The following is a 23,538-nucleotide window of genomic DNA, read 5'->3' on the forward strand; positions in this document are numbered from 1 at the left end:
GCCCATGTGGGAATCGAACTGGCAGCCTTCGGAGTTAGGAGCATGGAGCTCTAACTGTCTGAGCCACCGGGCCGGCCCTCCAGCTTCATTTTGGATCTATAGTTTTAGAAAATATCCACCTTTGCTTCTAGTTCAAACTGTTCCATTAAAGATGAAAGGAAAGGCACTTTGGTAGGTGTTATGGGGGAAGATGACGGCTTGGGTCCCATTCTGGGCTTACCAAACTTGTTCCTTCCATGTTCGGGGTCCAGTTTGGCATATTTTGAAATGGCATTGTTCTTATGGAGGGCTCTAGGGGCAGAAGCCACAAGAGCTTTCTTTAGGATTCTCACTACTAGTTTCTGTCAGACCAAGATTTAGATGGTTCCCTCTGGAAGGGCCGGGAGCAGCCCTGAGTGCAGGGGCAGACCAGGCACAAAAAGCTGAGTGGGTTGGAAGTCAGGGAGGACTTGGGGGGGGCGGGCTCAGTTCTCACCCATGTGCAGGGCCTGTGAAGACAGAACAAGATACAGGCAGAGCAGGAGGGCAAACAAGGATCAGAGTGTACGCAGTTCCAGGAGTGGGACCAGCGTGAGAGCAGCAAGGCAGGTCGTGGTTGAGAAAGACAACAGCAGTGAGGTCACAACCAGGAGCTTCTGCCTCAGGGAGGGCTTTGTGGGCCTTGCCCCCGCTGCGGCTTCATGGCTAACAGCTGCGGGACGCAGACGTGGTCGGCAGGCGGCATGGAGCAGCAGGGGCCTGGAGGCCAGGGCCTCGCTCGTGTTCGGGGTGCTGTGCGCACACAGGGAGTGTGGCCCAGCTTATCTCTAGACTGGGAGATAAGGCAGGCTGGGCTGAGTAACGCGAAGGGCAGAGAGGGTGGGCATGGATCTTAGAGCCCAAGGCTGTGTGACCCCTGGGTGCAGCAGCTGCGTGAAGGAGCAGGCAGAAGCCCCTGCTGCGCCACTGGTGGCGGGGCCCCAGGTGGGGGAGGCAGCCTGGCCAGGAGGGGCTGCCTGCAGCATGCCTGGCCTGCATGCTGGCCCTGAGGAATGGGGACTGAGCGGGGATTGCGTCGGGGTTGGGGAGTCTCTGGATTTCCCCTTCGTCTCTCTGTCACCACTCTGTCATTCCTCTCCTGACACCTGCATCCACCTGAACCTGCTGAATCCACCCTAAAGAGCTAGCTCAGCGAGCTCACCCCCCACCCATCAGCTGTTAGGACGACAGCAGCCCACAGCAGGTAAGCACACGAGGTCCTGCAACCAGAATCGCTGGGTTCAGTTCCGGTCTCAGCCATGTTCTTGCCAAGTGACCTCAGACAAGCTGTTTCACCTCTCCACGCATGTGTGCTCGTGGGTCCCGTGAGGCCGACAGTGTGCTCACGTGGCAGCATGATGAGCGATGCAGGGCTCATCTCCGAGGGCGGCTGGGAGCGGGCCTGGGAAGTGCTCACAGAGGTGCCTGCACGTCCTGGAGCACCTGCTGTGTGCGCCTGGGGGGCGCTCGGGTGAATACTGCCCTGGCTGCGCCTGAGAGCAATTGATCACTATTATCACCAGGGGTGCCCCAAAATGTGTACAAGTGGACACTTTGGTCAGCGTTGCTCAAGCAGTAGTTCATCGTAATCAGAAGTGTCTGGACGCTGATGGGAACCACTCTGAGCCCCTCTTGTAATTACAGAAGTCACACGTGACTTGGATTCATCTTTTGGTGTCGGTATATGTTGAGTATTACAATTTTAATAGTTTTCTTTCCTTCGTAAAATGTGTATACATTTTTCTGGCACCCTCTGTAGTTATGTTTGTGTGTGGAAAGGATACCTTTCTACCACTCACACTGTAGAAAACCTACATTTCTCTGCTTCCCCTGCTGTCTTGAGAAACAAGACCAGTGCACCCACCTAAGTTGGGTTTTCACCTCCTAAGCCATAGGCCAGGGAGATGCATTCTAGCGGCCCCTCTAGAGAATGGCGGGCTCTGCGGGTGGAGCATGGGCCCTCCCCTGGCATGGTAGGCTAGGAGAAGCAGGATGGCATGGGGCCCAGTAAACACTGACATTGAAATATGACTCCTTGAAATTACACACAAGGTACCGGAGAACTTTTTACTGACTTTTGTTTAATAATTCAAAATCAATACCAAACCAGACTTAAAGAAGGCAAAAGGTAGCTCCAAAACCTCCGTCATGCTTCCTAGTCAGCCTGTTATACAACCCTTATGGTAGCTCACACCTCACTGCCCAGCTCCTTAGGGACAGCTGGAGGGATCTACAGCTGCTTCAGAACACATCGTCCCCAGGGAAGCACCCAGAGCTCTCGGGTTTGACCTGGACTGGTGGCATTCCCTCCACTGACCCGTCCTAGAGTCAGGGCGTGCAACTTCCTGCTGCAAAGGTGCCCTCCCAGGCAGGTACAGAGTCCAACCCCCCACATGCTTCTCTGTTCCATTCAGGCTTCTCAGGAACTAGATAACCTTCCTTAAATCTTTTGTGTACCTCCCATTATGCATAGGGACACATACAAATCAGGTCCCAGCATCAGCCTTAGATTCTGATAATTCTTTGTCGTGGGGCTGTCCTGTGCCCTGTAGGACATACAGCAGATGCCAGATACCCACGAGATGCCAAGAGCATTCTCCTTCTCCCAGTTGTGACAACAAAAAATGTCTCCAGACATTGCCAGATGTCCCCTGGGGGCAAAATCTTGCCAGGTTGAGAACCTCTGATATGACTTAGACTGAAGTAACAATTCTGTGCTACCCACAGATCAGAAAAAAGATTAGACTCCTGCCCCGAAGCATGGGCTGGCATGCTCTGGCCAGACCCCGCGGCGTCACAGGCATGCCCTATAAGATGGGCACTCAATGTCTTAAAGGCAGGGCTGTTCAGCGGGCACGCAGCCAGGCCAGCAGTGAGCAGGCACTGAGGAGGAGGTAGAAGAACCTACAACGTGGGCCCTGTGCCCCAGCAGCTTACAGTCCTTCTGGGAGGCTGAGGGGGAACGCGTGAAGCAGGACCCACCTCTACGGAGCAGTGGCGCAAGTTATGTCACTCATCCAGCCAAGGCCTACGGGAAACTGTCGTGCGAGGAACAGCATGGCAGACATGTGAAGGACTCAGAGGCGGATCCGAGTCTAGTCAAGGAGGGAAGGAGCAGAGCCGAATGTCCTCGTGTCCGGGACATGGAGGCAGATGAAGCACTGCAGGCATTGGGGTGGGGGTGCGGGCAGACAACAACCACTGCCGGCCTGAGCTGGTGCGTGCTGGCCGTGACCGACCTGGGACAGGCGGGAACAGCGAGAGCAAAGGCATGGAGGTAGAAGGCATGGCCTCTATGTAAGGAGCTGTGTGCAGGAACAGAAGGAATGCTTCGCAGATCTGCAAGGCCAGTCTGTGCCCTAGGAACCCTGAGATGATTCTGGACTGAGAGAGCCAGGAAAGGCTTGACCATGCAGGCCAGAGCGGCACAGGTGAGGCATTTGCTGGAGCTCACGGCCTCACATGGCAACACCCCCACCAGCCCAGCCCCATTGCGCAAACTCCAACCAGCCAGCTCCAGAGGCAGGGCTGCCAGGATCCGCAATGCAGGCTCCCAGTAAGTAGGGCCTGCCTCTCAGGGACTGTCGCACAGGAGCCGTGTGTGATTCAGGGCCTCCCCCATGCAGGTGAGTCACACACCTGCAGCCCTCCTGCCGCCGAAGCTGCTGCCTGGAGCCAGCACCCATGCCCACCAAGCACCCAGCAGGTCCACTCCTTGGCACCCCACCCTTGGTCCCCCCAAATCCCCAACCTAGCCTGACTTTCCCCCAGGACATCTTTACAGCTGGAGCTCCTGGCAGGGTCGGCGCCCTTACCCTCCTACCTACTCTGTCAGGTTGGAGAGCATGTTTGATGCCTGGGAACCTTCCTGAGGGGCTGGCATGTACTAATTTAGCCTGCCATTAAGTCACAGATGTGGTGCTCCCTTCCCATCCTCCCGCCTCCCCAGCCAGGCTTCAATAGCATCTGTGGCAATGACTTCCCAGAGAGCAGCATCCATGCCTGAGTCGCACCTGACAGCAGTGGTAGAGAGAGAAGCCTTTCCCGTCCCCGCAGAAGGAAGGTGGCTGCCCTCCCAGCTGGCAGTGGCCTCCGTCCTCCCATTCGGCTCTGGGCACCCCATCATCTCCTGCTCCCACACCACAGAGCGCACATAGTGTGTATCCAGGAAGCCTGGGGAGGGACTGGCAGCCACCGAACACATGGTTCTGCGGCAGAATGACAGCTGGCTTCAGGGGACCGAGGCAGGACAGGGGCAGTGGGGATCACGTTGGAGCCAGCAGAGAGGGCAGCCTTGTCAGACAGGAACTGTGGCCAGGCATGTCCCAGAGACCGTGCAGTGCATACATTAAGGTGGACACCCTCCTAGGTGGGTGTCAGGGCAGCCACACTGTCCAGTGGCCTGGACAGCTCCCAGGAGGGCAAGAACCTGGACTGGGCAGCTCTGTGTGCTGCTCGCTGACAAGCTCGGCTCACCTCGTGCTGCCACCCATGAGCTCTGGGAGCAGAAAGCAGGTCAGATGGCTACAAAGCACCAGTCCCCTCCCGTTGGGTGCCCCTAGGGGTGGCAGGCAGGGTACAGCCATACACTGGCTCAGTCCCACAGGCAGGGCCACATGGATGGCCCCGGAGGTTACGTCCTGTACAAGGATCTAGGGGAGGCTGAAATCCAGCTCGCCAGCTCACTGAGCCACATTTTTCTCGTTGGAGCACATGTTTCTAATTCACACCAAGGTGCCGGTGGTCACCCATCCGGAGCTAGCAAGTGGTGGGGCCTGGGCTCAAGCCCAAGTCGGCTTACGGTCCACCACCATTCTTCAGGTGTTCAGGTCCTGCTCAAACAGACTCCTCAAGCAGAGAGGGGCCCCCACAGGCCTCTCGTCAGCCTCCTGCCATGATGGATGACATGAAGTACCTTCTGAGGACCAGGCACACACAGCCTTGCCGGGGACCCCGTGCAGTCCCCCTTTATCCAAACCCCTCCCCATGGTGGAAAAAGTCCATAGGGGCCCAGGCAATGTGCACTCGTGGAAACTGCCTTTCCCTTCCCCACTTCTAGACCTCATCCCGAGTACCCAGGAACTTGGAATGTCCTGTGCAGACCTCCCGAGCCTCCATCCAGAGCCTGCATAGCTTCCTGAGGCTGTTACACCCTCCACACTCCACCACACCTGGCCTCCTTCACATCTTCACCAAGGGATGGAGGGGCCGGGTCTTGGGGGACGGGCAGAGAGGGATAGACATGCAGGCTGGAGGCCTTTCCTGGTGCAGCACAGAGCCTGGGGCAGGAAGGGAGGGGGGCCGGGGACCTCCATTTGTACTCTTGCCATGGGCCCCACAAGTGATGCGGGCAGGCCTGCCACCATATTTTCAGAGATTAGATGGCTGCCCTGCTTCCTTGCTGGTGGCCAGCTCTGATGCTGGCAGGCAATGGGCTCACACAAAAAATGCCTGAGGGAAAGGTGGGCAATTCACTTAACTTGAAAGGAAGTCTTGCTCTTGGGTCAAAGTTCTTTTCCTCTTCAAATGTCCTATCCCCTGTCCCCTGTGCTGTTTAAGCCCTGCCTTTGCCAAGCCCCATGCTGGGCTCTGGGGTCCAGTCGGACAAGGCCTACAGACCCATGGACTGGTGGTCTTGACTCTGAACTGACCACACAGCTGCTGTTCTCCACTCCGAGAACCCTCAGGATCCCCGGCCAGCTGTCTCCTTCCCGCTCGCATACACTGCTGCCTACATTCTTGCCCTACTTAATGAGCCCTGGCGTTTCAGAGCTCACCCATAGGCTGGGACTCCCTGCACTCCAGTGGCTGGACCATGGGCTGCTGCCCTCCTGCGGCCAGGCAGATGGGCAGTGCCTGGAGGGGGAGGAGGCATCACCAACCAGTGCTCAGGAGCAGGGGCTGTGCTTGTCCAGAGGGGCCAATGTCAGGCACCAGAACTTTCTTCTCCCTCTTCTTCTTCCTTCTCTTCCTCTTCCTCTTCTTCCTCTTCCTCCTCCTCTTCCTCTCTCCCTCTCCCTCTCCCTCTTGTTCTTTCTCCTTCCCCCGTCTTTCCCTCTTGGCTTCCTGTAACCTGCTTCAGATCCCTTGCCCTGTCCTCTCCCAGCCACGTGGGCCTGACGTGCATTTCTGACCTGTTGCCTCCTGCAAGAGCACACTGGGATCCAGCAGTGTCCCGAGCCTCTCAGATTGCAGAGCCATGTGGGAGTGGGGGAGGATGCACCCCTGTCAGAGCCAAGAGCACGGCCAGAACAGCCGTCAGCAGCAGCAGGGTTCTGAAGCAGGCAGAGCAGCCCTAGCCTGGAGGAGGCCAGGCAGTGGTGAGGGGAACTCAGAACCCCCACAATGCCCTTTCCAGGCTCTCTGCCTATGCTTTTCCAGAGACTTGGTTGCTGCTGCCCAGCCAGCCGGCCCCCTTACTCCAGCCACATCTGTTCCCCACTCCCTGAGCTCAAACACCCCACGCTCTGCTCCAGGCCACTCCAGGCTTCACACATGCTCTCCCCTCTGCCTGGCATGTACTTCCCTCCTTCACCTGGCAAATGCCTGCTCATCCTTAGAGAGGCCATGCAGGTGTCACCTCCTCCAGGAAGACTTCTCTGACTGCCCTCCCCCACCAGGGGCCTCCCATAGTTGCTGGGGCTTGCCCCATTGTAGCATTTATACACATCATTATAATCACTTATCTGTCCTCCTTATCACCAATAACTTTGAGGGCAATAACTGTCTTATGACATCTGGCATATAGTAGGTATTTAATAAATATTGGATAGGTGGATGGATTAACCAGCTGCCAACAGACCAGGGAGTGAAGTGATGAGTGGGGAAGTCCGTGCCAGCAGCCAGCAAAGGCGGGTGTGCCCAGAGTTACCGGGAAGAGGGGGAAGGTGTGTGGATGGTGGGGATCCCTGACAGGTAGCCCCACCTCGCTCGTGCTTTAGGAAAATGAGTCACAGAGGTCCTGAAGTGCCTCTGCCTCCCCAGGCCCATCTGGGGGTCACCGCCTTCTCTCCTTGCTCCTAGTATTTCTGCCTGTTGCTCGTGATCTTCCTCGTTGAGCTGGTGGCGGGGGTCCTGGCCCACGTGTACTACCAGAGGGTGAGTGGAAGTTCTTCCTTCTGTGTCCCCATCAGCACCTCCAGGAGGCCACTGCAGGGTGCAGGGGTGCAGAGGGACGGGGAAGCTGAGGCAGCAACACTCAGGGCGGCCTCGGCACAGCGGTTCCTGCTGCTTGTCCCGGTCCCAGTAATTCTGTGCTCCATCCGCTCATACTGATATCTTCACATGGGAGCCAGGTGGGGGTGGGGGTGGGGGAGCTCCCACGGCAGGTGGATGGTCCCTCGCCCCTGCCAAGGAGAGGTGGAGCAAGTGTTGGCTGTCAGACCTCCACGGGGAAAGAAAGCCAGACGCCCGGGAGAGCTACATGCTGGGCTATGAAGACAGTGCCACGCTGCGCCTGCGCCACTGGACAAGGATGGAGGGGCCATTCAGTCCCCTCCCCGAACCAGGTGCCCTGTGAATCAGGGGTTCAAGGTCATGACCAGGCTGACATTTGGCTGGGAGGGGCAGGCTGGTTGTTTCACGCCAGGGTACCCACAGGGGAATGACTGTAAATATTTTGAATATCATCTCATAATCAAAATGAAAATCAACAGATATTTAAAAGCACCCTCTGTCTAGGAGCTGTCTCCTCCCCCTGTCTCCCAGCTTTTGCTGCATCATCTCTGTGAATTTTGTCTTCTGTGGGGTCTCGTGTGGAGCATCCCATTATACTGTCTGGGAAATGGCCCCATGGCCCCATTTGAAGGAACACGGTGCTCTGGAGTTAGCTGGCGTGGTTTGGAGCAGGCCTGGGGACCAGGATGGGGGGCTCTGCTGATGTCACCTCCCCTCTCCACCCCCCAGCTGAGTGATGAGCTGAAGCGGCACTTGACCAGGACTTTGTCTGAGAACTACGGGCAGCCCGGAGCCTCCGAGATCACCACCTCGGTAGACCGTCTACAGCAGGATGTAAGCCTTCCTGGGCACGACGGCCATGCAGACATGGCTTCGTGTCCTGACTCTGTCCCTTTCTATCTGTGTGGCCTTGGGCAAGTTACTTACCTTCTTTCAACGTCAGTTTTCCTAGGCTATGTGAGCATTAAGATGTGTACATAGGTAGAAGCCCCACCCACCATGAAAAGTGCTTACTTAATCCTGTTCTTTCCGTCCTCCTCTGCACATGACTCCCCCGACTGTTTCCTGCAGACCCTACCCTGCTGCCTTCTCCTCTGGGTGCCATGTAGACAGGAAGCTGGCTGTCTCAGGAGAATGCCATCTCCTGTCTCCTTCCATTGTCACAGCTGCCTTCTTTTCCCAGGACGGAGTGGGGTCTCTGACAGCTGAGGCCCCATAAGGGTGAACTGTAACAGGCAGAGGTATTTCAGTTAGCTGCTACAAGAACTCCTGTTTTGCACCATCAGGAAGAATGCTGGGAGGCAGCAAGGTGGTCTCTCCTTCCCAAAGCCTCAGCAGATCTCTGCAGTGAGGCCCACGGTCCTGCCAGAGGGAGGGGAGGGTCGAATGGACCTCAGACCTGTGCGGTCCCAAGCAGTAGCCGCTAGTCACACTAGCCTCATTGCAACTTCTGCAAGCCGTGTGTGGCCAGTGGGCAGCACAGATCAAGGGGATTTCTGTCGTCACAGAAAGTTCTCCAGTTGTGCCCAGAGGTGGCTGGTGATTCTCAGCTTGGTCTGAAGCTAACCACTGGATGTGCCAGGCCTGAGCCTTCTGGGAGGGGGCCAGCTTGACCCCAGGGTCCTGATGGTTCTGTGTCTGAAATTTGAGGCAGCACCACCTACCCCTTCTCCCTGCCACGCCACCCCACCCTCACCCTGATCTCTGCTCCATCCTGTATCTACAGACCTGGGCTGAGGCCTTGGTCCTTTTGTGGGAACACCAGGCAAGGAAAGGGAGAAAAGGGTGGTGGGCTCTGAACTCTAGGGGCACCTTAGTTCGGCTGAGGAGGCACCTTCCCCACCTCTCCGAGACTGTCTCAGCTTCACATGTAGGGGTCTCTTATCCTCTGAAATAGTGGCCAGCGTCACCTGTGGACTCATACGCACAGGTACACCCACACCTGTATGCTTAGGCCCACACACACTGCCGGCAGCCCGTCCGAAGCTCAGTCTACACTTGTTGGGCTTCTCATGTGAGTAACTGTGCCCAACCCCCTGCCCTCAGGGCAACAGGTGACATGCTGTCAGTGCTAGGCTGGGGAGACCCTCAGAGTGGAGAGCAGGGGATGGGGAGGCCGACTGGAGGGGCCAGGAAGGGGCTTTGCTCAGGTGGAGAGGATGGGAGGGGCGGGCCAGGAACAGGGAACGGCATGAGGTCAGGCACAGCTGGAAGCGAACACTGTACCACCACTGGAGGCCTCGTGGGCACTACACCACGTGGCATGGGTCCTCTCACTTGCCAGGAACAGTTAGACCCGAGGGGCATGACCGACCATGGGCCTGAACCTTAGGCATGAGTAAACTGAGCCCCAAGAAGGCAGGGGCTTCAAGCCCAGGCCAGCCCCTGGGCCCCGGCCTCGCCTCGTGTCTGTGAATGATGCCCACGTGCTGTATTCAGGCAACTATGACAACAACAGACGGTCGGTGTCTCTTACTAACTGCCGATCCTGGGCGGGACTCTCCCCAAGTGCTCTCCGTGAACCGCCCCTTTCAGTCCTCACAGAGCCCCGTCTGCAGGTCCCCTGTAATCTCCATTCTGCAGAGCACGAAACCAAAGCCCAGAGAGGCTAAATTACCCACCCAGGCGACACGCAGACGCACATTCCCACGTGACTCCTAGCACTCCCCTGCCGTTCCCAGCTCTGTGTGCTGTTCCATTCTGCCTGACTCCTCACGGCGCCTCCTCTCCTTGGGCCTTTCCTGGCCAATGAGCAGGGCCAATGTCCCTTCCACCTCTGTGCCACATGCAAGCTCCTGTTGTCTCTCCTGCTAGATGGCAGGAAAGGACAAGCTTCAGGAGGGCAGGAGCCATCTGGCTTATGTTTGAGGCCAGTGCCTAACAAACACTGATTAACTGGACTAAATGCACCCCCAGCCCACCCGCACCCCACACACCGCAGACAGCTTCACAACAGCCATGATCTGTGGCCCATGTAGCGGCTCCAAGTCTCAGTCCCCCAACTGAGGAGGGGGAGCAATAACCAGTTTCCTGTATTTGAATCGCCTTTACCCAGGCTGGTGCCTCTGCCCCAGGAGGTGTGGAGTCCTACTTAATGCTCATACCAGGCCCCTCTGGTCCCTGCTGAGCTGCCAGCTCCGTGGCCTCAGGGATACCTTCTGTGCCCTGCAGGTCTGAGGCTTTAAGGCCTGAATGGGGACATGGGGACCTCTGGCAAGGCTGGGTCCCTGTGCCTGGATCCTGCCTCCCTAGATGACCAGGAAACCACTCTGGTGGTTGGGCCCTGCCCTGAGCTCTGTCCCCAATGGTACACAGCCCCACATTCTCAGGGACCCGCCCATCTTCTCATAGACCCTCCCTGTCCCCAGGGTACCAGCATCATCTCCTTAAGGGTCTTGGGTGGATGCTTAAGGCAGCAAAGAGGTGACCTGCGGGCAAATTCTGATCCCAAAGAGACCAGCTCTGGGATCCAAACAGGGGAAGGGGAGAATCCTAGGAGAACAAAATGGGTTGGGTTACTATTTGAATAATGTGTCCTGCACCCTGTAACCAAGGCCTGGAGGAGCCTCGTATGGGCTCCTCACCTCCAGGCTCTGCCTCTCCCTGCAGTTCAAGTGCTGTGGAAGCAACAGCTCGGCCGACTGGCAGCACAGCACCTACATTCTGTCCCAGGAGGCCGAGGGCCGCCAGGTGCCTGACAGCTGCTGCAAGACGGTGGTGGCCCGCTGTGGCCAGAGGGCCCACCCCTCCAACATCTACAAGGTGGAGGTGAGCACCCGAGCTCCAGCTGGGGCACACAGAGGGCCCAGCTGGCCATCCAGGGGCCCCTGAAAGACAGGCTCAAGTGACAGGCTGGGGGAAGACGGACCACTTATTCACTGGCAAGGAGTCAACAGTACTGGGCCTTTAAAGTCCCCACAAAGCCGGGGCGGTGGGGGGGAGGGGAGAACAGCTGCTACTGGGAGATTCTGGGACATCACAGCAAGCCGCCCGGTCACCCAAGAAGGCTGTGGGCAATTGAACGGCTGGGCCAGGCCCCATAAGTCTGGCCTTCCCTCAGCCAGTTGGATGCAGCACCACGGCCAGCCCTTCCCTCCCTACGCTCACCCGGTGCCGGGTCAAGGTGTGTTGACCTGCTGTTGCCTTCCAGGGCGGCTGCATCACCAAGCTGGAGCAGTTCCTGGCCAACCACCTGCTGCTCATGGGGGCGGTGGGCATCGGGGTGGCCTGCCTGCAGGTGAGTTGAGTAGGGGATTAGGAGAGAGGTCTGTTTAGAAGAGCTGAGCCCCTCGCCCACTGGCTGAGACCTCAGACCACTGACCCTTTGCACACTCACGCCCTGCCCTGCCCTCTCCTCTCCTCTTCTCTCCCCTTCCGTTTGCAGCCAAGGGTGAGTCACATGGCCACTCTCTTCCCCAGAAACATGAAGGAAAATGCCTGGGGCCTGGGGGCCAACTTGAACCTGTAAGGAAGAGACCTGGGAGGAGTACAAGTGTGGGTTCAGGTGTGTGCATGCACCGTGTGTGTGTACATGTGGGTGGGTATGTGTGCAGCCTGCTGTGGTACGTGTGGGGCCATGGGTGTGTCTGCATGCACCATGGTGGGGGTTGTGTGCTCATGTATGTATTTGGGTGTGCTTGTGCATGCATGTATGTATGAGTGCATGCCATTTCTCTATGCACACGCATGCCTGTGGATATGTGCTCTGTGGTGTACACCCAGCTCTCTGCTCTGAGCATGAGCCATGCCCTCTGCTCTACCCCTCTGCCAGTCGCCGTCCAGGAAGTCAGTGTTACCCTCATGTGTCACTCTCATCAAGGATCAGGAGGAGAGGAGTTGGGAGTTGCACCCCCGGGGCGGGGGCAGATACAGCGAGCAAGTGCTTCCTGCTTCTGCCCAGCTGTTTCTAGAGGGAGCTCAGTCTTTTCCTGCCCCTCCCACTCCCAGCACTATAAGCACCATCTAGGGAAGGGTCGGAGCAGTGGCTGCGGCATCAGAGGACCTGGGTCCAATCCTGCCTCTGCTCCTGTGCGACCTTGAGCAGTTATTTCCCTGCCCCTCAACTTCATCCACACAATGTGGACCGTTTCCCCCAACGCGCAAGGGCTAGGTACAGTGAGGTGATGGGTGCGACACACCGGCAGTGCCCGGGACACACAGAGGCCTCCGTGAGCAGAGACTGCCTGTAGACGTCAGAGTAGCTTCACATACTTTCTCTCATTGGATGCCCACAACCTGAGACCCGGGCCAGGCGAGTAAGCTGTCCTCCCCATGTTACACATCAAAAAGTTGAGACCCTGAGAAGTGACTTACCAAGGGTCTCATCCTGAACTAGCACCCAGGTCTCCTGGCCCTCGCCATTTGCTTTCCCAAACGCCCTCCCATAACACAGTGCCATGGAGAGAGAAACGGAGCGGTGGAGGCGGCTGGCCTGGGCAGCCTCGGTGCTGGGCTCCTTCCCGATCACCGTGCTGCTGGCCCACGGAAGTGCAAGGAGGGTCCAGCTGCAGCCCCGCCCGCTAGGCCTGACCCTCTGGGGGGACACCAGACAGCCTGCTTCTTTTTTCTTTGAGCCATAGTTCCTCATTTGTAAAATGAAGCTAATTTTCCTAGTTTGGTGACGAGTGAGGATTAGCAGTGTACCCCTAAATCATAGAGCTCATTGCTGCGTGGACAGCAGGTGTTCACTAAGCGGTCCCCTTCGTTATCTTTATCATTTCCACAGGCATATTATATCCAAAAAGCCCTACATGTTTCCAGGCCAGACCAGCTTGCCCCAGCACACGCTCCCCAGCACGCCCAGGGAGCCCCAGGTGGCATTAGCATGGCCCCTCTTTTACTTCCCAGGGCAGGCCTCTGCCCTACATACTGAACCCCAGAGAGTTGCCAGTGGGTTCTGGTGAAGGGGCTGTTCTGTGCTCCAGCTCCTGGTTCAGCCAAGATTTCTGGAAACTGCTCTCTACTTCAGGTGTTAGTGCAGGGGAGTCCTGCTCTATGTGGACACGCACCAGGCCTGGACTATACTCTACGTCCATTTCTTCCTGCCCTCTCTGGCCTGGAGAACCTGTGGAAGCTGAAGACAAGGGCAGAGAGGCCAGGGCAGTGAGTGGGATTACCCCAAACCTAAGTACGTCTGTAGCGTAACATCGAGGAGGCCAGGTTGTCGGCGGGGAGCCTCCTGCCCACTCACTCACAGCCCCACCATGAAGTCTTGGTCCAGCTCACTATGGGATGACTCACGGTGTCCTTCAGAAAGAGCTTCTGGCCACCATTGTGGACCCCAACCCCTTGCCCCGTTTCTCCCCTCCATTCTGCTGAGGCCGGCACTGCAGCAGCCAAGCCTCAGGTTACTGCTCCCTCTTCTGGCCAGTGCTGGAACTAAGGTGCCCAAGTCCAAGTCCAGGCTGCCAGCCTTCAAGGGTTCAGACCAGGCCCCGTCCCCAGGCGCAGTCATCGTCCTGCGGGAGCAGGCACCAGGCACCCTCCCCACGCACGCCCAGCCGGGCACTTCCAAGACCCCCAAGGCTCAGGACATAGAAGGTCATGATGGTGTCAGCATGTTTCTCTGGTGCCCAGGAACCGGAGGAAATCTAGACGTCAGAGGTTTTCCTACTGATAGAGGGGGATTTGAGGCTCAGAAGGGATGTAACTATACCCGAGGTCACACAGCCCCAAATTGGTGTTAGTCCACTCCCACCCTGACATTCCCACACTGCAGGATAGAAAGAAACGCATTGCAGAGCCCAGAAAACTCACAGGATAGCGAGGTGGGGATCTGCAAGGCATTGAAAGGGAAACTGAATATCATGGTGGAAGGGCTTCCTGGGGCCTCCCTGGCCTTCCTTCGTGCTCTTGATGACAGCCAGGTGCTTGCTCCGAAACCTCAAAAGCTGAAAGCATGAAAGCCTCCCTGTTGAAAATGCCCCATGTGTACCAAGTGCCACATCCAGGCAGGCTGTCAGAGGGGGCACTACATTGCATGTAGGCTGGGCCCAGGAAGCCTGCCCAGACCTGTCATCTGCTATCTCCCGCTCCTGTGGTCAACTTGTGTGTTTTCTCTGCTCACCCCGATGCTTTCCTCTCGAGTTTCTGTGCTGGTTTCTCCACATCCTGTCAGGAGGGAGACACTGCTGCTCCCTCAGGGATCCAATAGTAAGCGTCCATTACCCCTCTGCAGGAATCCAGGTGGTGTGTGTGCACGTGTGTGTGTACATGTGCCCAGGCCGCTGAGCACATCCTTTACCCCTCTGCATGGCATGCATCAGGGTGGGGTGTGTGTGTGTCTGTGTGTGTGTCTGCATCGGTGGGGTTCTGGCCTGCACACCTCCAGCCTCACTGCGCCTTCCCTGGGAACACACACCTCATACAACAGTGCGCGTGCTGGGGAGCTCAGCTCTCCCCTCCCCGCCCGGCATGAGATGTGCGCTGTGGGAGATGCAGCCACAAGTGTGTTCCCTTCTGGCACCCCCCTAGAGAGGATCAGAAAGGTCCAGCTAACTCCACAGGACAAGCCATCAAATCATGGGGGGGGGGGGGGCAGGGAAGAGGGCATGCTGCACGACCCCTGAGTGGAATGGCTGTGACAGCCGCCTGCTTAAAGCCAGTGGGAGACAAGATAACCTCTCAAGCCGCCCTTCAGCGTGTGGCTCTGAGTCCCCGAGGTGGATTAGCACTGCTCTCAGCACCAAGTCTGAAGGCTGAAAGCTGTGTTCACAGGGTTCCACTGTCCTCCCACATGGGGATGGAGAGGAGGGAGGGAGGGGAAGAGGAAGGACGTGTCCTCTGCTGCCCCCCTAAGCCAGCTGTGCCTATCAGCCTGTAGGTGTCTTCACCAGTCTGGCCTCCCTTTTGTCAGCAGCGCTATTGGGAAGTTTGGGGACAATGGGGCATTGTTCCTATATTTGGGGACATGTACCTTTGTCCATGTCCACAGGACGGTCATGGGGCTGCCCTAGCAGTGCCCCATGTCCTGCAGGGGCAGGGGAGTTGGGACCCAGCGGCATCATTATCAGGAACATGACCACAGCCATGGGTGCCCTTGGTCTGCCACATGCTCACCTGGTCCTGGACGAAGCCTTGGCTGGGAGGGAGGGGAAGAGGAGGAAGAAGGAAGAGGAGACAAATGAAGAACAAAGCGGGGAATAAAGGTCCTCTGCATTTAGAGACCAGGAAGAAGTGGCTTCCCAGCACCGTCCTGCTCTGTCTGGGCAGGATGCTATAGCCCCCTCAGGTTCAGGCAGTGGACATGACAGAGGGACTGACTGTCAGGCAGGCTCCCAGAGCCTGGCTTCTGCTGAGTTCCAAGCTGATTTATAGGATGAGCTGGTGACAGCTCTGGGTGCTCTTCCCAGAGCCTCAGTTTCCCCAGTGGCTTCTGTACATCAGCCAGAGGGTCCTCTGTGGCCCTTGGTTTTACTCTGGAGTCTGAAAGCAGCCAGGTACAGACTCTGTCCTAGAGAAGGGCTGCTCAGGCAGCACTCGGGCCATCTCTGGAGAGACTCTGGACCACAGGCCAGCAGCACTGACTGGGAGCTTGCTAACAGCAGAATGTCAGGCCCCCTCCCTGACCTCCTGAGTGGGAATCGGCCCTTTATCAAGGTCCCCAGGTGTGCACTCACTGTGAGAAGCTACACTGTGGGGCACTGCCCGCCTACAGCTCAGTGGGGCCCTGATCTCTCTGCCACTCTACTCTCTCTACCTGGCAGACCTGCGGAATGGTTCTCACCTGCTGCTTACACCGGAGGCTCCAGCTGCATTTTCACTAATGGCCAACTGTGTCCCCCTCTGACTGCCCCTTACGAGAACAGGCACCCGAATCCCGTCGGCCAGGCCTGTGGAGGCAGCACCAGTTCACCTAGAAACTCCCAGAAGGTCCCCGTCACCTATGCCCAGCCCCCTTCAGACTCGCCAAGTGCCCAAGACCATGGCTCCTGTGGTTCCCACCCTGGCCGGGGACTCAGCACCCCCTCCTCTGTGAATGTTCACTGACCGAATCCCTGGGCTGGGGACCAACGCTTGGCTTCGTGGGCACAAAGACCAAAGGCCCTCAACTGACATCAGGCTCCCGTGGACCACAGGAGGGTAAGAGAGAGTTGGGCTCTCTGCTCCCTCCCAGCTCTTGAACCTGGAGCGAAGGGCTTCAAGCCTTTACCCCTGTGGGACGCCTGCATACAGTGTGACTCCCACGGGTGCCGAGCCCTCCTCTGGCCTCTGCCGTGGGCTTTGGATGCCTTGCTCTACCCCTCCAGGAACTGTGTTGGGTGGGGCAGTTAAGGTTGTGCCTGTCCCCAGGAGACTCAGCCCTTCTATCTGCCCACCCCCCAATGCCGTCTCACCAGGAAAGGAGTGTCCTGGCTGCCTGGCTCCTTCCTGCAGGGCCCGGGAGTGGAGAGGACTGAGGTGAGGCAGCCAGGAGCATGGGTTGGGCAGTGGTAGGCCTGGTGGAGCTGCCAGGCATAAGAATGGGAGGGTAAGGTGGGGGGCATTGACTACACCACAACCTGCTGCACCGAGAACCTGCACCCACCTATAGACCTCCCCCAGGACAAGTGCCTCCTAGAGACGTGGCCCCAAGCCCAGCCTCCAGTAATCTGCCACTCAGGGGTCTCCTGTCTGTGGCCTGATTCTCAGGAATGCCAGAGTTTAAAACCATCTTCAGCTCTTAATGTGGGTGGGTGTAAACCTCCTTCCTGATTAGACCAATCGCAGACCTTGCAAAGCTGGAGCCACTGAGAAGGTGAAGCTCCAAGTAGCGGGTGCTCTGTCCTGAGCCTCACGTGTCCTGGGCCCACGCCCCTGACCATGAGGCCACCACCATGCAGCCTCCAGAGGCCGCGCTCTGTTTCCCAGAGCGAGTATGTTCCCTTCCTTCAGTTCTGTCTCGCATCTCTGTATTAGGCAGGGAATTTTCAGGAAGAAATTTCCCAAATACTAAGGGAGAACAGAAAGCAAATCCTAGAAAATACAGAGTGTAGATGCTGGCAGTTTTCCAAAGAACAGGTGTCAACTCCTAAGACAGCCATAGGTAACCATCTCCCGCCCCCCCCCCCCCCAAAAAATGTCTGTGACAAGTGGGAGCTCTAACAGGAGAGCCTCACGCTGGCTTATACATCTCCCTGGTCCTGCACTCCCATCCTGGGGACCCTCTTACGTCCCACCCACGAGAGGTGGCCCCCTGTTATGCTAAGGCCAAGGCCAAGAAAGGCCATTCCTCGTCTCCCTCCTCATTCCAGCCCCCAGTCGGACTGGGTCAGTCCTGGGTGAAGGGCATTCTCTCTCCCGTACACAGGTCACTGCTGCCCCCAACACGGTCCTCAGCTATACAGAAACTGCACACCCTCAGAACAGGGATTGCCCCACGCACAGAGGGAAGGTCAGCTTCCTGGGGCAGATAGCCTCCCTGCCTTGGGGCCTCTCCAGGGGCTGTGAGAATGCTGGCTGGCTTAGCTCCTCCAGCTAGACAGTCTTGGGGTAGCCGATGCAAATGCATTAAAAGGGAGACCAGCTTTCCCAGCCATCCCAGACTACATCGAGGACAAAAGAAATGGTGGTGTGCTCGTCTTTTCTGCCTTCTAACTTCCCAGGATTCATGCAAATCAATCAAAAATGACCGTGACTCCCAAGCTCTGTGCAGAGCTAGACGGCAGACTGACGAGTCTCTCCAAGGGAGGGCCCAGAAAGCGAGAGGCATGCTCTTCCTGCTGAGGCGCCCGAGCACGGCCGAGGGCAGGGAGGTGCTGTGCCTGTCCACGTCTGCCCCAGCAGGGCCCCGGACTGAGGTCAGCCAGGCCTGGAGAGATGGGGACGGGGGCAATGGGAGGTGATCACGTGCACAGCTTTGTCACAGGGGAGGCCCAGGAGAACCCAAGCTGTCTGCCTCAGCCCCTGTGTTGAGTTAGGCCCGAATAGCAGAGGGCAGGATGAGTTGCCCTGGGCATCGTTCTGTCCAGACTGCTACGGAAGGATGGCTGGTGCAAGCTATGGAGAGGGAGACAGCAGCCCAGAACTTTTTGGAGCTATGACCTCCCCGTCCATGCCTATAGTCTGGCAGATGAGACACCGTTAGAGGAAACAGGTTCAGGATGTGGCAGATTCCCCTAGGGGCACTCCAAGGGCTGGGGCCCAGAGCTGGGGTGCTGTCCCCCGCGGGTGTGCTGGTCCTGCAGTGAGGGTGCAGATCTGTACCCAGGACCAGGTCCCTGCTTGGAGGCTGTCACCGTCATGGGTTCCTAGGAGAGCGAGAGGGGCCTGCCTGTTGAAAGCCATCACAGTCATGGCGGACAAAAGGCCCCGGCACACTGGAGTCCAGAAAAGAAGCCAGCAGTTTGCAGAGGCCTGGCCACGGCGGGTCCTGGAACACCATACAGCCGGGTGTTCTCCACACCCTCACCCTGAACTCACCCAGCTGCCCTTCTCCCCTCAGCTCACAGGGGCAGCCACCCTGAGAAGGAATGGCACGTCTCCCCACTCCCCGGATGAAGGGACAAAGCGTTGCTTAAAATGTTTGTGACCATTGTTCTCTTCCTCCCTACCCCCTCCCCAACTCCAGGAGTCCCCAGGCATAGCTGTATGGATGTCAAAGGCCTTGTGTTTACTGAAGGCCTACTGTGTGCTTAGAATGTGTTACATAAATATATCATCTCATAGTGATTGAAACAAGAAGGTATAACCCCCCCCACTCTACAGATGAGGAAACTAAGACTCAGAAGTTAAGAGACTTGCCAGTCGGCAGCACTGGCTGTTGTCACGCCACCCCAGCTGGATGGAACCACGGGAAGCTGAGCGGGGAACCCCCTCTCCCCAGAGTCCCACATTTCTCCATCTCTGTAAGAAACTGTCAGGCTTACATTCAGAAGCGACGTGTCCCTTGGGGGTACTGTGGAATACCAGCACCCTCGCAGCCCCTCCTAGGTTGGATGGAACCATCCATCTGGCCCCAGCCCTAGCACCCTGCACGTCTGCAGTTGGGATGGAAGTCTGTCTTCCCTCAGGCTGACAGCCGGGCCCCTGGTGCAGCGGCTCAGGCAGCAGGCAGGAGCCTGTGGGGCCTGGCACGGGAACGCCTGGCCTATCACCTCAGGTGCCACAGTGACGCCCAAGTGAGAGCAGTCCTCAAGCAGGATGTAGAACCTCATGCCAGATCGCTGACGGACTCGTCCGGGGCACGGGGGCTGGCAAGGGGGCAGGAAGCACCTCTCCCTGCCCAGGAGGCCTCATGCACTCACAGAGCCCCCCTGGGCAGGTTGGAGGGGCCCTGGGTGGTGACGACCCCCTTCTGCCCTCCTTCCTTCCCTCCCCTCATGGCCGATGCTGGGGCTTTGGGTGGGCACAGTGTGAGCTCAGTCTCGGGCCTGGGATCTCATCAGGCCGCCCACCCTGTGCAGGGCCATAAGCCTGGCACTGAGGAGGGATGGGTAATATGCCAGGACCTCATGCCCTACAGTCAGTTTGGGTCTTGGAATCTGCCACTCTGGGTCCATCTTCAGGGTTGTGAGGTACAGGAAGTGAATTAAAACAGTTCCTTTCATCACCACCCATCCTAATATCAGCCTTGAAAACATTCTTGGCTTACTGGCCGCTTTGGGCCTGGCGTCAGAATGGAGGAGAAGGGGGAGGTGGTTTGACGGGCTAAGGAGACGCCCACCCCCCCGCGTTTTCTATGTCACCACTGGGTGGCGCTCACCTCTGCCAAGGATGCTGGTGATCAAGTGTCTAAACCGGAAGTTGTCAAACTTGAGTGTCATCAGGCTCAGTGGAGGGCTTTATAACAGGTAGCGGAGACCCCTTCCCCCACGCTTCACATCGGAAGGGCTGAGGCCAAGGATTTGCGTTTCCAGTGAGTTCCCAGGTGACTGCATGCTGCTGGCCTGGAGTCACACTTTGAGAACCCCTGCTTTAGACTACAGCACAAAGGAGAGCACTTTGCCCCCTTCCTTTGTAGGTCACAGCCCCAAGATTCACAAGTCCCTCAGGATGTCTAGCTTGGGTCCCACCCCATTCGCTGTGGGAGGGTGGGATGCAGCGGTGCCAGTGAGTAGTTCACAGCCAGCCAAGAAAGTGCCTCTCCTGGGGTGCATTCTCCCAGCGCCTGCCCCACCCTGTCAGTGGGATCAGAGTGGCCACTCTGAGTGGTCTGTAACCTTGGCTGGGATGCCTGGTGCCTGGGCGCTCTCCCCCAAAGGGGCAGGATTACAGCCCAGCCCCGTTTTCCCACCATCATCTGTGGTCCTCGGGAGACTCCCCCCCCCCCCATTCTTGTTGCCCCATCTGCTCTTTCAGCACAATGCGCAGCCCTGCACTCCATCCTGCAGCCTCCCGCGTGCCCCCCGCCCTTACGCACCAGAGACACCTGGAACAAATGCCACAAGTATTTCCAGGCAGCCCAATATTAGTGAGGCCAGATGGGCTCCTGGATGTGGGTTGTCACAATATTCTAGAAACAGAGAAATTGCCTTAACCTACTGCATACAGAGAAATTGCTCTAGCTGCAAACATGCCCCCTCCTTAGCTGGCCGCAGTGTAAGCCAGCCACATATGCTAGGGGGCATGAGAATAAAGGAACTGTATCTGGAACTGCCTTCTGTTGCTTTTCTTCCTCCTCTGCAGGGAAATCCCGGGCCATCAGCTCATCAGATGTGCTTTGACCCACTCTCCACACCGAAGCAGGTTCTAGTCGCGGGGGGGGGAGGGAGAGGAGGGAGGAGCCCAGTTAGGGACCCGCTGAGCACACTGGTCAGGGCCTGCCCACCCCTCAGCTCTGACCTCCCATGTTTACTATGTGCACTGACCTCACCTACCCGTGAGGGTCATCAGCTCTGGGCTGCACGTGAGAGTCAGGCTCAAATAAGGGCACTTGCCTTGTGTTCCTCTTACAGCTCTGCCTTTGGTCAGCCAGTATTCCCACGCCCTTGACCATGACGCCCAGCCAGCCTCCATTACTGAGGCTGTAGTTTGCTCGTCCTGCTGTGGGCGGCATCCTGGCTGGTGTGGGGAAGGGTCAGGAGCGAGGGGCCCCTCTGCCATCCGGCTCCAGGCCAGGCGTTTTGAGCTGAGACCCCTCCCACTGCTCCTCGGACCCCACACCATCTCACAGCACAGCCAGTGTGTCCCCACCTGGAGCACTCATTCGTCCTCACCCCCAGACTGGAGTGAGGCACTGTTTTATCCCAATGCACAGACTTCTGTCTTACGATTCAGAGGAGCTGAGCGCACCAGGTTGCCCAGTGAGGAGCTAAAGAGGAAGTAAATGCTTTGTCTTTTATGACATAAAACACTTGTTCTATTTAATTCACTCTTCCGTCTAGAACACTTACTTGAGGTGAGGTGGGCCAGTGAGGGAGCCTGGAGAGCACCTGGGGAAGCTGGAAGCTGGGGATCCCAAGACAGAGGGACTTGGGGTGGGCTGGCAGTCTGGGAGTGAGCTGCCACCTGGCGAGAACCTGAGGGGGCTGCTTCCTCTCTGTGTGAGCAGGTCCAGCCCCGTCCACGCAGGTGGGACTCAGCTTTCAGGGGGACTACAGCCCCTGGCCCCTCTCCTGTGGCTCCCAGCCGGTTCGGTCAAGACCATTCACTGAACAATCAGAGTGGCAGTCCCTCGATGGCTTGGAACTCAGGTCAGGGAATGAACCCAGTCTGGGGCACATGCGTTGTCATGTCTTACTGGGCTCTGATGTCTGCTCACCTCCACCATCCCGATGAGTGTGAGTGTGTGTGCACATGTGCACAAGCACACAGCGTGTCCAAGGTCAGGTGAGCACCCCTCCAGGGCCCTCGCTGCTGCACACGGGCATTGCTGTGGGTGGCTGCCCACGCCGTCTACACGGCCCGGCTGCCTACGGGGGCCTGGGGAGGGGCGGGCAGTGGAAGCCGCTGCTGAAGCTGTCCCCCTCTGTGGCTGCCATAGCCTGTCAGCTGCCACTATTTCCCAGCAGCTGCAGCACAGGGGGCTACTTCAAGCTGGTGGGACTCTGGTTCCCACTCCCTGTCCCCAACTGAGAAGAGAGAGGCTGCCGGGGGGGGGGGGGGGGACAGGGGAGATGCCAAGATCATTCCACTTACTACTGTCTCCTTAAACACCAATCCATGAGAACCCCTACTTCCCTTCTTCTCCTGCTTCTGTCACTGGCTGAAACCCTGTGGGGCAATGGGGAGCAGGAAGGAGAGGGCACTGCAGGGGCCCCGGTGGGATCCTTCTGCTCAGGCCAGCGATGAAGAGGGCGGGGAGCAAAGCTTGACTCTAGCCCTTTCCATCAGCCAGGTGCAACCCCTATCTCTGCGCTGAGGACAGAACCAGGCCAGCAGAGCCAAGGGGGTGACTGTCCTCATTAGACTGGGCACTCTTTGAAGAGCGTGAACAGTTCCCACCAGACTTTTCAAACATTGTAAGTAGCTCATAGAACCCTACTTGGGACTTAGAGAACCCCAAGTTGGGGACCAGAGATCTAATCAACACGCTTCCCCTGAGTTGCCAACCAGTAAAATAAGAAGGCTGAGTCCTCTCACGAACTGGGGTCTCTTGACAGAGAAAAAGAACTATATTGAGACTATTTGGGGATTGCAGGAATTCAGTGGGTGGGAGGAGGGAGGCTAAGGGCAAGGAGCTTCCTGGTGCCATTAAATGACAGAACACGGGCTTGTCTTGCCCCCATGTTGCATCGGCCCTGCTCTGGATGATGAGTGTGGCTAGGTCCCAGGACTCTGCAACCACCAGAGGAAAACTCCCAGGACAACAGGCTCTCCACTCCACACCCAGCCACAGACCTCCATGTGACCTTGCTATACCCGCTCTCCTTTGCATAAATGGACACCACGAGGAAGTGGGCAGTGCCCAGGGGTGCCCCAGCAGCTCTCCGCTACCCGGCAGTCCAGCAGTCTCTAGGACCCCAGGGGAAAAACTCCAGCTTCAGTCAGAGAGCCTGGCTCAAGCGTGTCCTGGGGAGTGTTGCTTTTCTTTTTGTTAGGTTAAAGAGGCACAATAATAGTCCATCTCCACAGCTGTCATTAAACTCAGCAAAATGAGACAGCTAAATCAATAGCCTCCCAATCTTTACTAAATGCTATAAGAAGGGACCATGGCAATGCCAATATTTTTGTGCCCCAAGTGACATTCATTAAATCTGACTTCCCTCTTGCTTCTGTGGATTACTGAAGGCTGCTATGGGCCAGCCCAGAGCAAAACTGAGGCATGGAGAAGCTTGCCCACCCAGCCCGCCCACACATCTCCTTTTGACAGCTCACTCCCCAGATACACCATCTCCCCCTTCCAGATCACTCCCCTCTGACCCAGCTTTCAGCCAGGAGGTCCCCTGAGGACCCAGATTTGGGGCCCCTGAGAACCCAGATTTG

General features: G+C 57.5%; 1 protein-coding gene across 5 annotated transcripts in view; it reads left to right on the top strand.

The window, feature by feature from the left end:
• TSPAN11 (tetraspanin 11) overlaps window positions 1-17,241 on the top strand; it is a 69,558-nt gene extending 52,317 nt beyond the window's left edge. For 2 of the 5 annotated variants that reach the window (XM_088801405.1, XM_088801404.1), the window contains 6 exons: window positions 7,042-7,116; window positions 7,924-8,028; window positions 10,804-10,962; window positions 11,345-11,431; window positions 11,614-11,698; window positions 15,900-17,241. In XM_088801405.1, the coding sequence (XP_088657531.1) occupies window positions 7,042-7,116; window positions 7,924-8,028; window positions 10,804-10,962; window positions 11,345-11,431; window positions 11,614-11,698; window positions 15,900-15,982 (594 nt within the window). In that variant the 3' untranslated portion in view covers window positions 15,983-17,241. Of the gene's footprint in view, window positions 1-7,041; window positions 7,117-7,923; window positions 8,029-10,803; window positions 10,963-11,344; window positions 11,432-11,578; window positions 11,699-15,899 lie in introns of all 5 variants that reach the window. The other 3 variants (XM_088801400.1, XM_019717425.3, XM_088801402.1) reach the window with 3 other exon arrangements.
• Window positions 17,242-23,538: the final 6,297 nt, after the last annotated feature.

Source organism: Rhinolophus sinicus, chromosome 1 (genome assembly GCF_057876585.1).
Source record: "Rhinolophus sinicus isolate RSI-liver-muscle chromosome 1, RSI-T2T, whole genome shotgun sequence".
NCBI classification, from domain to species: domain Eukaryota; kingdom Metazoa; phylum Chordata; class Mammalia; order Chiroptera; family Rhinolophidae; genus Rhinolophus; species Rhinolophus sinicus.